Source organism: Prenolepis imparis, unplaced genomic scaffold (genome assembly GCF_030444845.1).
Source record: "Prenolepis imparis isolate NDT839.2.m4 unplaced genomic scaffold, iyPreImpa1.0 SCAF_9, whole genome shotgun sequence".
Classification (NCBI taxonomy): domain Eukaryota; kingdom Metazoa; phylum Arthropoda; class Insecta; order Hymenoptera; family Formicidae; genus Prenolepis; species Prenolepis imparis.
The window spans coordinates 10,387,247-10,398,154 of NW_028141167.1; the positions used below are offsets into that span (position 1 = coordinate 10,387,247).

The following is a 10,908-nucleotide window of genomic DNA, read 5'->3' on the forward strand; positions in this document are numbered from 1 at the left end:
CGTCGAACGCACCGCACACATGGACATCGACACGCGCTCTCTCTCTCTCTCTCTCTCTCGTCCCGTGTTGCGCGTTGCGCATAGAACCAAGTATTATTCAAGTGAAGATATCTCTCTTCATTCTGTGCCTGATGTTCATTTTAGCGTGATAATTTTTTATTGGTGCTCCGATCCGCGATATGTAATGTCTGAAAATCTATTGGTTCAGTGGAATTAGTGATTAGCCAATCAGGACAAAAGTAACTAGAGCTTGTGGAGCTCTATCATTTCGCGTATCTTCTATTTGAATTATTCTTAGCTTAATCACAGTATAGGTTATCTTTTATTATTATAAACAAATTAAGTAATGAATTATTTTCTTTGTATAACATTGTGAAACTTTTAATATTTATCGTTGAATAAAGTTTTTAAGAAATATTTGAAATAATTTGAAGTAAAATATTTGAGAAAAATGAGGGAAATTCTACTCACAAATTGTGAACGAAATTTTGTAAACAAATGTATAGAAGAGGAAACGGTATACATATACTCATTTCTTTCATTTTAAATTTGCTATACAATTTTAATTAATTAAAATTTTTATATTTATGTGAAGATATATATGTGTGTGTTTTATTATAATTTATACAAAAGTAGATATAAAAATCAATAAAACATTTAATGTTATTTCAGAGATTAGATGGTCGAAGATTATTAGAAGCACGACCAGTGAAAATTTATTTTGGCTCCAAATGGGGATGTTGTATGGTGTCTCTTGGACATACTAAGTAAATTTTATTTAACGTTATATGAATTATCCTCTGTCTTTAATAAATATATATAATTAAAACATTAAAGAGGTATCTCTTTACAGAGCAATAGCACAAGTGTCATGTGACATACAACAACCAAAAGCATCTCGTCCTAATGAAGGCACAATATATATAAATGTTGAGCTTGCTCCATTAGCAGCGCAACACTTTGAAAGTGGCAGACAATCCGAGGCTGCCATATTGATCAGTAGACAGCTGGAAAAGTGTTTCAAAGATTCAAAGTGCGTAGACTTGGAATCTCTCTGTATTGTAGCAGATAAGAAGGTTATTACATATTAATATTTAACATTAAATATTGTACAGAATATGTTTATACATATATATATATAATGTCTTTTTATTCAGGTGTGGAATTTGAGACTTGATATTAATATCATCAATCACGATGGGAACCTGATCGACTGTGCCTCTATAGCAACACTTGCCGCTCTCATGCATTTCCATAGGCCAGACGTTACTTCTACTGGCGAGGAAATTATTATACATCCGGCATCCGAAAAAGATTTTCTTCCATTAACATTGTTTCACTATCCAGTTAGCATATCTTTTATAACTTTTGAAAGGTTAGACAATCTAAATTATTTACTTTTCCAATTTTTATAAATGTAAAATAATTTTACATTACAATTAATTTTAATCTTGTCTAAGAATACATCAATAAAGTTCAACATTTTCTAAGATACCATGTTTATATGAATAATACAATATCTTTCTCTTTCAGTGGCAACACCATAATGGATCCTACATATATGGAAGAAAGAGTTGGTGTCGCCGAACTCACTCTTGGCATGAACTCTTATAGAGAACTCTGCAGTTTGCATTTCGATTATTTAACGAAAACTATGACGATCGAAGACGTTATATCTGCTGTTTCTAATCATGCGGCAAATTATGCAGCTAATTTAGTGCAACAGATTAAAGAAGCAGTAACTAAGGATGTACAATCACGGTGAGTATATTATATATATATATATATATATATATATATACACTCTCAACACATATATATATATATAGTCTTAAGTTTATAATTTTTAAAAATATTTTAATATAGTAGCTCGAGTAATTTATAATAAATGAATTAAAACAGTGTTCTATATCTTTTCATTACAAATGAGTGTGATCTAATAAATTAAGCAACAATAAAAACAATTTCTTATTTTGTAATTAAATAGTAAAAAGAGAAAAATGCGAATTTTTTAATTTATGAATTAATTTTACGGTCTATATTTCAGATACAAAAAAGATAATAGCAACATATGTCGATTTAAAGAAAGCATTCAAACAGATAAGATTACAACAATGATAGGTGATCACATTACTATTAAATTACAAAAATGGGACGCGACAACTATGGTAGAAGGTATATTTTTTTTATCTAATTATATTTTTTATATATAATTAAAATTATAAATAAAAAAAAATTTTAATTATTTATATATTACAAATAAAATAAAATTTAAATTAATATAATTTTATTTTTATTAAAAAATTGAAATTGAATTAAAATGATTAAAATTAGAATTCTAATTTTTTTTTATTGCTTCTCAATTCTATTTAATAGTTTGTAATTCATAAAAAATTTGCATTACTTTAAATATTTAATTTAATTATAAAAATGTATAGATGACTATATGGATATAGAAAATGAGAACAAGAGCTGTATTATAAAACGCAAAGAAGGATCTGCTGAATTAATACCTGTTGTCGATGTAAGTATGAAGTACGAAGAAAAGTATTACTTACAGTTTTAGAATAGCTTCTCTCTTAGTTATTTTCTTGTTTGCCAATTGTCATGAATAGTTGTTATAATATTCTTGCAGGATTCAATTAACATAGAAGGAAGTTGTAGCAGTATGTATGATTCAGATTCAGACAATCAGTGCCTCGAATCGCAGACCTCGGAAAAAAAACCTATAGTGATAGATTTAGGTATTATGAATGATATATTGATATTTTTTCTTTCAAAAGAAAAATGAAAGCTATTATAAGCTAATAGTAAGCGTGATTTAAAAAAAGAATTTGACGTCAAAAAGACTAAAACGATCTTTTCATCTTTTATTTTAAATATTTTTTTTAACTTAAAGAATACAAATTAAATTATAACTATTAATGATATATCATAAAATATCATAATATCCAAAATTGTTCCATTTTTCTTTTTTTAATTGATTCTAGATTGAAAAGTTTATATAAAATCGTCTTAAAGTAATATATTTAAAAAAAACGAAGGATTATGTTGCAAAAATTTGGAAAACTTGATAACAGAGAATGTTTATACAAAAGAAAATAACCTTTCTGTTTTCAAATAGCCAAATAGCCATTCAATGTTATGTGGTAGGACAACTAAATTCTATAGATATTCAAATAATTGTAAAACGTACTTTTTTATTTCAGTGGATGACAGCGATTAAATCGATGCAGCAATATAAGAAAAAGATGTGTGTGAAATAAATCTTTTAAGACGATTAATTAGATTTGTTATAAATCTAGTTTTTTTATTTTACGCTACTTTCATACATTTTTCCAAAATGACACACCAATTACCTTGATCGTAGTAGACTTCCCTAATCGTGACTGCTGATACTTCCATGCATAGTTTTGCAAGTTCATTTTCTTGAAATACATGATAATATCTCAAGAAACGTTCGCCGCCCTTCTTTTTCCAAGGAACCAACATGTCGCTGTGAGCAAAGTTTGTTCTGTTTTCGTGAACCGGCAAACAATATTCGGAAATTTTCTCGCGGTTGATTTCACTCTGATCGATCTTTTCGGTCTCGTCTTTACTCTTTTTTCCATACTTTAGATAGGACGAATCCGTGGAATCCTTGCGCTGCTCTTTCGCCCACACATAAATCAAGCATTTTCCTGTCGGCCTCAACACTCGAATCATTTCGGAAATGGCGCGTCGCCTTCGTTCTGGAGTAGAAAGATGATGAATCACCGCGATACTGATGGCCGCGTCCACGGAATTATCTCTGTATGGTAGATACAGACAATCGCATTGGAGAACTTCGAAGCCTCGCTTGCGACATATATCCGTCAGTCCGGAACTACGATCACATCCCATCTGAAATAATCCTCAGAGCTAATAATGTTTCAATGGCTTGCTTCAATGCAAGAGATAATGTTAACTCCATTCCAATATTATATATATATATATATATATTCTTTTTTATTGTTTAGCTATGTATATATTCCAGTTGATTAAGTACTAAATTGATTTAAATAACACAGTACCTTATATATATTTCGATCTCCATAAAGATATTTGCCATTGCCGCAGCCCACATCCAACAGCAATGTGCCTTCTTCCAAACTTTCGAGGAACTTGGTTACATTAGGCCATTGTTTGTGTCGTGTCTCGCTAAAGTGATTAGATATTTTCTCATAAACCTGAGGAAGCAATTTCAATATAATAATAAAACATATTTTCATAAATTTCAATCATAATCTATGCACCTTATGTACATACGAATCTTCCAGTCCCGATGCTGTTTTGGCATCAACGAAATTAGAGGTATCGAATCTTGTATCACAGTATTTTTTGAAATTGCAACAACAGCCGCCTCGTCGCACCTTCCTGAAAGTGAAGGACACTCTGATGCCGCGTTCCTGGGTTGTGGGTCCATTCTCCGTCTCAATGACATCACTGTAACGGGGACAGATGCCATGTGTCCATGCATATCTTGCCTCCCCTGTCATGATCAACAAAGATCTAGGTGGCAGGAACACATTGATGTTTTGATCTTCCTTCTTGAAGTTCATGATACATGCAGAACCCAGTGACAAGGACAATATCATATCTTCGAAGACGCTGTGTGTATCAATGTGTGGTGGTATACCTTGAAATGTTGTACAATTAGAAATTTTGACATAGCTTATAATCCAAGTTAGCCCATAAATTTGTACGTATTTATTAAAATTATTTCTCACAATAAATTTTTAATATAAATTAAGGACAATAATTGCTAAAATATAATAAATTAATGAGAAATTATTAGTTCAATTAAACTTAATGATTAGAGCATATAATTTTTAATGATTATGTATATATATAAAACATATTACATTTATATAAATTGATATAATTAAGAAGTCAGAGAGAAAATTAGTATTGAAGTATAAAAAAAAAAAAAAAAAAAACATTTATTCACTTTGTTTAAACATTTCTAAGAAATAAACATAATAAAATATAAAATTTATGGACTGACAAAGACAACAAGAGCTGTTACCTTGTCCAGGTAAATATTTGTTGATGGTCAGCTGATCATATGTGTATTTATGATTGTGTTTGTCGAATAGAGTTTGCAGGAACTTGTAAACCTGTGGAATCGGCGCGATTGGATTTTCGGGATTCACCATATTCGTGCCATATTCAAACTCATATCCGAAATGTTTGACTTGTCTATGTTTCAACTGTGACGAGACAGATTCTGCAACAGCATATATATTTTGTTTCTTTCAGATTATCTTTCTTCAATTGTACTTTTTAATTGTACTCTTAGTATTATATTTTACCACATTCGTTTTCCCAATTGAGTGTCCTTAACAAAGTTTCTTCTTGCTCCTTTGTTATAAAATTCTCTATTAAAGTAAGACCAGGTGGAGATGTAGAATTAGATGTAACATTGTTTATGCTAGGAACTAAAACATCATTGTTATTACACTGCTTTGACTTTCTCTGTAATACTTGTATTTATATACTGTCATAACATTGTATACCTGTTTCAGTATAGCATACATATAACGGGCCATTTTGACCCGGAAGCTTAATACGTCCATGAACATAATTATACACACATATCGCATCTTCCTTTGAATTGCATGTTATAAAACAGTACGACTTGCCTTTTGGCATTATCAAGACATATTTGGAGATCAGTGCATCTAATACGCATTGCAATGTTTCTCTTTTAATACCGGTAACTAAACCACCGTTACATATCATCAAGTGCTACATAGAAACATAGAACAAAATACAAAGTTAAATATATAAAATATTAATGATCTGGAAAATAAAACTTTCCCTTGCAATAACATACTGATATTTACCTGCGTAGGTCGATCAGAGCATTTAATATTCATATCTCTAAGCAGTCTGTGATGAGCACGTTTCTGTTTGCGTAAACTTCTTTTATCGTTTCTATCTTTATGATTTTCAATTATAGCATTTGCTTCGTCACTCGAAGACATAATTCTCGATATTTGTTTAAAAAAAAAAATAAATAATTTTGTCTCTTCTTTCATTAATTATTCCATTTGATAATCTTTCACTTACAAATATAATATTCAATAAGGCAAAAAGATAAATAAAAATAGAACAAAATATCTCGCATGTAATAAAAATCAATTCTTTATCAGTGTATCTTAATTATAAAGACTAATGCAATATAATATTTGACATCTCTTGCTTGCTTTTCATTAGAAAACCTGTAAATTGCATGTCTTTTGAAAACAGAGAAACCTAACTCCCAAGTTGTACCATAGAACGCACAATTAACATAGATGAGAGAAAACGCGAGAAAATGGTTCTCTCTAATGGCTTCTGCAGACCAGCGCGATTTCGCGACACGCGACGCGCGATATCCAATGAGCGTACAGCTTTTTCGAGAAAGCTGTACGCTCATTGGATATCGCAACTTTTCTGTAAGGGCTAGTCTACAATAGAGTCGTAAGGTCGTAAACGTAAGAAATTGACCAATCACAGTTGAATTCGAGGAGAATAATCGACTGTGATTGGTCAATTTCTTACGTTTACGACCTTACGACTCTATTGTAGACTAGGCTTTAGAGTCGAATTTGCGTATACGTTTCTCTTGCGAATGAATTCAAGAATCGAGTCCCAGGTATTCTTACGTCCATGAACTATACAATTGAAGATGGACGATGAAAATTTCACCAATCGGGACAAAGAAATTTTAGTAACTTTTGTTCCGATTGGTCGACTCTCAATTTTTTATCTTCAATTTTCCACCTATATTCGCGCGAGCTTCGCGGCTTTCCCAACCTAACCCAACCTCCTACATCGACCTACCCTCTTCGTATATCGTGAAAACGGATACGTTTGCGAACGACGCGTGACCGTTATTACGATATTTCGTTCCCGGCACAAGAAGCGAGAAGCGAGTAGTAGAAGCCGAAATAGGTTGTGAAACTGACAAAAGCTCCGGGCGCCATATTGCGAGCTTGTGTTTGGTTAGCGTTTCTGGCGCGTGGTGAAGAAGTTTGTTGTAATTTAATTGATAAACGATGTCCGACAATCAGGTAAGCAATCCGAGAGTCGAATCTTTTCGTCTTGGCCGTCCTCGATTTCGCGAGCGAGCGCGCAGTTCGCGACATATAATCCCGTGAATTTCTTACATCGTTTTACCGAGTGTTTAAACTAGCGCTCTAACCTTGCCGTGTACCACTAGGAACAAAAACCTGAAGCCGGTCCAGGCGACGCAAATTCGGAGTACATCAAGCTCAAAGTCGTCGGAAATGTAAGCGATATTTCCATGCATTCTATTCTCGCTAGTTTAGAGATCTCTACTATTTTTTTTCCTTCTTTCTCTTCCCTTCCAGGACAGCAACGAAATTCACTTTAGGGTAAAGATGACGACTCAAATGGGCAAGCTAAAGAAATCCTACAGTGATCGTGTGGTAGGTTTTCTCATTTTCTTTACCCTCTCTTTGCGCTAGGTCGCCAAAAGGCGCGCGCTTGTGCGAGAAGCTTCTCAAAGTGACATAGAAATATAGTTTAATTCGATAACAAATGTGTATTTTGATTTTTTTTTTTTTTTTTAGTTTACTAATACATTTTCAGAAATATGTGGGAAAGTATAAAGTATTATATAAAGACCTTTTTGACCTCAAGAATTTTTTTTGTGCAATAACGATAGTTTTCTTACGTTAAATAGACTGTATGTTTTGTGCAAATATTGTTTGAAAAATATATATATTTTCTCCAATTTGTAGCAATTTCTAAAATTTTATATACTGGATTATAAGATTTGCTAATTTTATTTGTTTAAATGTGATATTCACATGTAATAATGAATTTAATTCTATTCAGGGTGTACCTATGACATCGCTTAGGTTTCTTTTTGATGGTAAAAGAATCAATGATGATGAAACACCAAAGCAGGTAAATTAATTTTTTAACTTTGAGAGAGATATACAGGATTAATAGAAAGACAATACGAGAATTCTCAGAGTTTTCTTTAAAATCCTCAATTTCTAATTAATTATAATTTAAGAATGTTTTATATTTAAATGTACTTTTAAATATTTTTGATATTTAAAAAAATATATTTACAATTAATCAAAGAAGGAAACATTAATTATGTGGAACATATGTAAATGCAAATTTGAAAACATTCTCTGTATTTATATGTGTTTGTGTGTAAGAATAGATATATTTATTTAAATATATATTGTGAATTATATATTGAAGATATTTTTAATAAATCTGCATTGATTTCAGCTTGAAATGGAGAATGATGATGTCATTGAAGTATATCAAGAACAAACAGGTGGTCATTAATTGAATTCGTGGAGAAGAGAAGGCTTATTATTTCGTTCTAATATTTCTTAAAGTGAAAGTGACTATCGTAACAAAAAAAAAGATGGACAAGTTTACTACGCATATATATATATATATATATATATATATATTATATACACACAGACACAAATGGTTAATATGTAATTTTTTTTTGACTTCACGTATTTGACATTGCAATATTGTAAAATGTGCTGTCTTACATTCCTGTATCAAGAATCATCGCCGGGGAAGCTGTTCAGCAAATCCCCGGGTCATTTTATAAAACTTGCATGCGGACAGTTATGCCTTAACATTGCACACTCTGTCTTCTTGGTGTGTCATCAGGGCAATTCTCATAAATAGAATAACTGAATTATCCGCCATTATAAATGCGTTTCACATTTATAAGTTCCTTGTCCATTCATACTTGTCCTTAAAAATTTGTTTCTTTTCTTTCCTCTTTTTTTATCTATTGTAATGGATATAGAAAAAAAAGATGTGAATATGATATAACAAAATTGTTACATTTAAGGTATAATAAAAGTAATGATAATTGTAAATCTCTTTCTTTTTCGAATAACTGCAATATTAATAAAAATAATTTGTGAAGCGCAAGTTTTAGGAACATTTAGAATTGACATAGTATCTTGTTCTTTTAGGTTTTTCAACTCTTTTTGTTAGTTATAAGTCATGTGTAATGCGAGTAAATTTTGGGTACTTTTTTCGAAAATTTATTCTTGATGAAATCATTTTCATCCTCTTCGAAAGTATATTTTCGCACAATCTTTTTTATTAGGATGTAACTGGTTTTTGCAATAAGAATACTAAACTTATAAAAAGTATATAAGAAAATATATGAAAATCGTCAAATTAAAATTTAAAGCCAAAAATACAGTGAAAAATAATATATGATTTATACAGCTATCGTTTTGCATATGACCCGTTTGAATTATAGAAAAATGAAAACTCATTCTTATTTATACATTTAATATATTCAATAATCATAATTCATTAATTCTCAGGTCTTTATTTAATTATATATGTTTTATCATAAACTCTTATATGCTATAAGCAAAAAAAAAGGACACCCCTAAAAATAATTATATAGTTATATACAAAATTATCTTGTTTTGCGAGCATTGACTTATGATGCAATACATTTGGCAAGCTATATATTATTATTATTACATATTTACAATTCGAAAGTGCACTCTAGAAAAAGCAATCTCATTTTGCCATGTCTAACATATAGGGAGTTTAGAGAATGATCTACGCACAATTTGTGATCTTGATTTTAATGTGAATTTTAACATGAATTTGAACAAATTTTTAATTTATAATAAAGATTTAAATTAAAATTGAATATAAAATATATATATATATAATTTTATTTATTACTAAAATTAATCAAACTTTTAGTCTAATTTTTAATTTATATTTGTTATTTTTCTCGCTTTCTCTTTCTCTGTTACTCCCATAAATATAGTTCATGAAAATTATTGCTACCAGGTACTATTTTTAATAAAAAAGAAAATTCGAAATTGATCGAAAATTCCATCATTAAAATTATAGTTGCAAGAGAAATGTGTGAAATATTTTATGCTCCGCAAACGATAACAAGCGATACGCTGCAGATCAATATCTCATTCAACATGTTGTATGCTATAAACTATAAAAGAAAGAGAAGATTGTCACTCAAAAAAATAACATCCAAATTCAAAACGGAATTCTTCGGTATATTCAAATTCCAATGCTATAGATTATTGATAATATAGTAAATTTTCTAATAATTCTGAAAGAACCTTCTTTTTTTAAAGACACTTGAGCACTTGTGTAACTATCTGCTATAGTGTAACTATTACATAATTACAAATTCCAATAATATAATATATAACTTTTAACAATTAAATAAAAATATAATTGATATATATTAATAATCAAAATAAGAACAATTTTAACAAAAAGCAAAATTCAGATCAAATATATAAGAAGAATTGTGTCTATGATATGAAAAAATCTATAATATATATAATTATTATCTATAACTATATATATAAAATATATATATATATATATATATATATATATATATAGGCATGCATTTTTAACAATTTATATCAATTAATTTATATCATGAATAAAATATTAAAAACGTAAATATTTTCAAGTTTATCTATAGCATCGGAGAATCATCCAAAGTGAAGTTTTCTCTACATTATTTTTGTAACAGTAATATCTATGTAACAAAATATTAATCTTGTTTTTTCCTCGTATTATTGACATTGGGCGTAATGGACCACAGCTCTATATTGTATCCCGAAACGAGGAATTATCGATTTTATTATCGTGTCATGCGCTTGTTGTCACGTGACAAAAATTTTCGATCGACATTTAATGCATTTAACGCATTCTCGCATCCTTCGTTTTTCGTCTTATACAGTTTTGCCTTTCTTATATCGTAAAGATTAAATATTATATTGGGAAAGAGGATTTGTAAATAAAATAGTATTTCTGATTATATTATATATAGATTTTTCTAGTATCTTTGTCGTCGGGCATAAATATAAC

At 29.9% G+C, this 10,908-nt stretch overlaps 3 protein-coding genes across 6 annotated transcripts; 2 read left to right on the forward strand and 1 right to left on the reverse strand.

Annotated features, from left to right (window-relative positions):
- The first annotated feature begins 6 nt into the window (after positions 1–6).
- On the forward strand, positions 7–3,364 carry Rrp45 (exosome complex component Rrp45). 3 transcript variants are annotated; one of them, XM_083046102.1, is made up of 9 exons: positions 7–90; positions 673–767; positions 854–1,076; positions 1,158–1,375; positions 1,534–1,761; positions 2,048–2,175; positions 2,439–2,524; positions 2,636–2,744; positions 3,210–3,364. In XM_083046102.1, the coding sequence occupies exons 2-9, from the start codon at positions 745–747 to the stop codon at positions 3,224–3,226; spliced, it is 1,032 nt and encodes a 343-aa protein (XP_082902228.1). In that variant the 5' UTR covers positions 7–90; positions 673–744; the 3' UTR covers positions 3,227–3,364. The 3 variants fall into 3 exon arrangements, with proteins under 3 accessions (XP_082902228.1, XP_082902229.1, XP_082902227.1); XM_083046103.1 differs by lacking the exon at positions 7–90 and adding an exon at positions 142–239; XM_083046101.1 differs by lacking the exon at positions 7–90 and adding an exon at positions 299–517.
- Positions 2,379–6,296, reverse strand: LOC145940680 (tRNA (carboxymethyluridine(34)-5-O)-methyltransferase alkbh8). Of its 2 annotated transcripts, XM_083046100.1 has the most exons (9): positions 5,868–6,296; positions 5,538–5,769; positions 5,334–5,459; positions 5,048–5,248; positions 4,275–4,657; positions 4,053–4,208; positions 3,614–3,882; positions 3,360–3,496; positions 2,379–2,726 (listed from the first exon to the last, which is right to left on the reverse strand). In XM_083046100.1, exons 1-9 carry the CDS (start codon positions 6,060–6,062, stop codon positions 2,692–2,694), a joined length of 1,734 nt encoding a protein of 577 aa, XP_082902226.1. In that variant the 5' UTR covers positions 6,063–6,296; the 3' UTR covers positions 2,379–2,691. The 2 variants fall into 2 exon arrangements, with proteins under 2 accessions (XP_082902226.1, XP_082902225.1); XM_083046099.1 differs by having other exon boundaries at positions 2,384–2,726; positions 3,360–3,882.
- Positions 6,297–6,892: 596 nt separating this feature from the next.
- Positions 6,893–8,900, forward strand: LOC145941079 (small ubiquitin-related modifier). Its single transcript, XM_083046888.1, has 5 exons — positions 6,893–7,079; positions 7,229–7,297; positions 7,380–7,457; positions 7,870–7,941; positions 8,281–8,900. The coding sequence occupies exons 1-5, from the start codon at positions 7,065–7,067 to the stop codon at positions 8,338–8,340; spliced, it is 294 nt and encodes a 97-aa protein (XP_082903014.1). The 5' UTR covers positions 6,893–7,064; the 3' UTR covers positions 8,341–8,900.
- Positions 8,901–10,908: the final 2,008 nt, after the last annotated feature.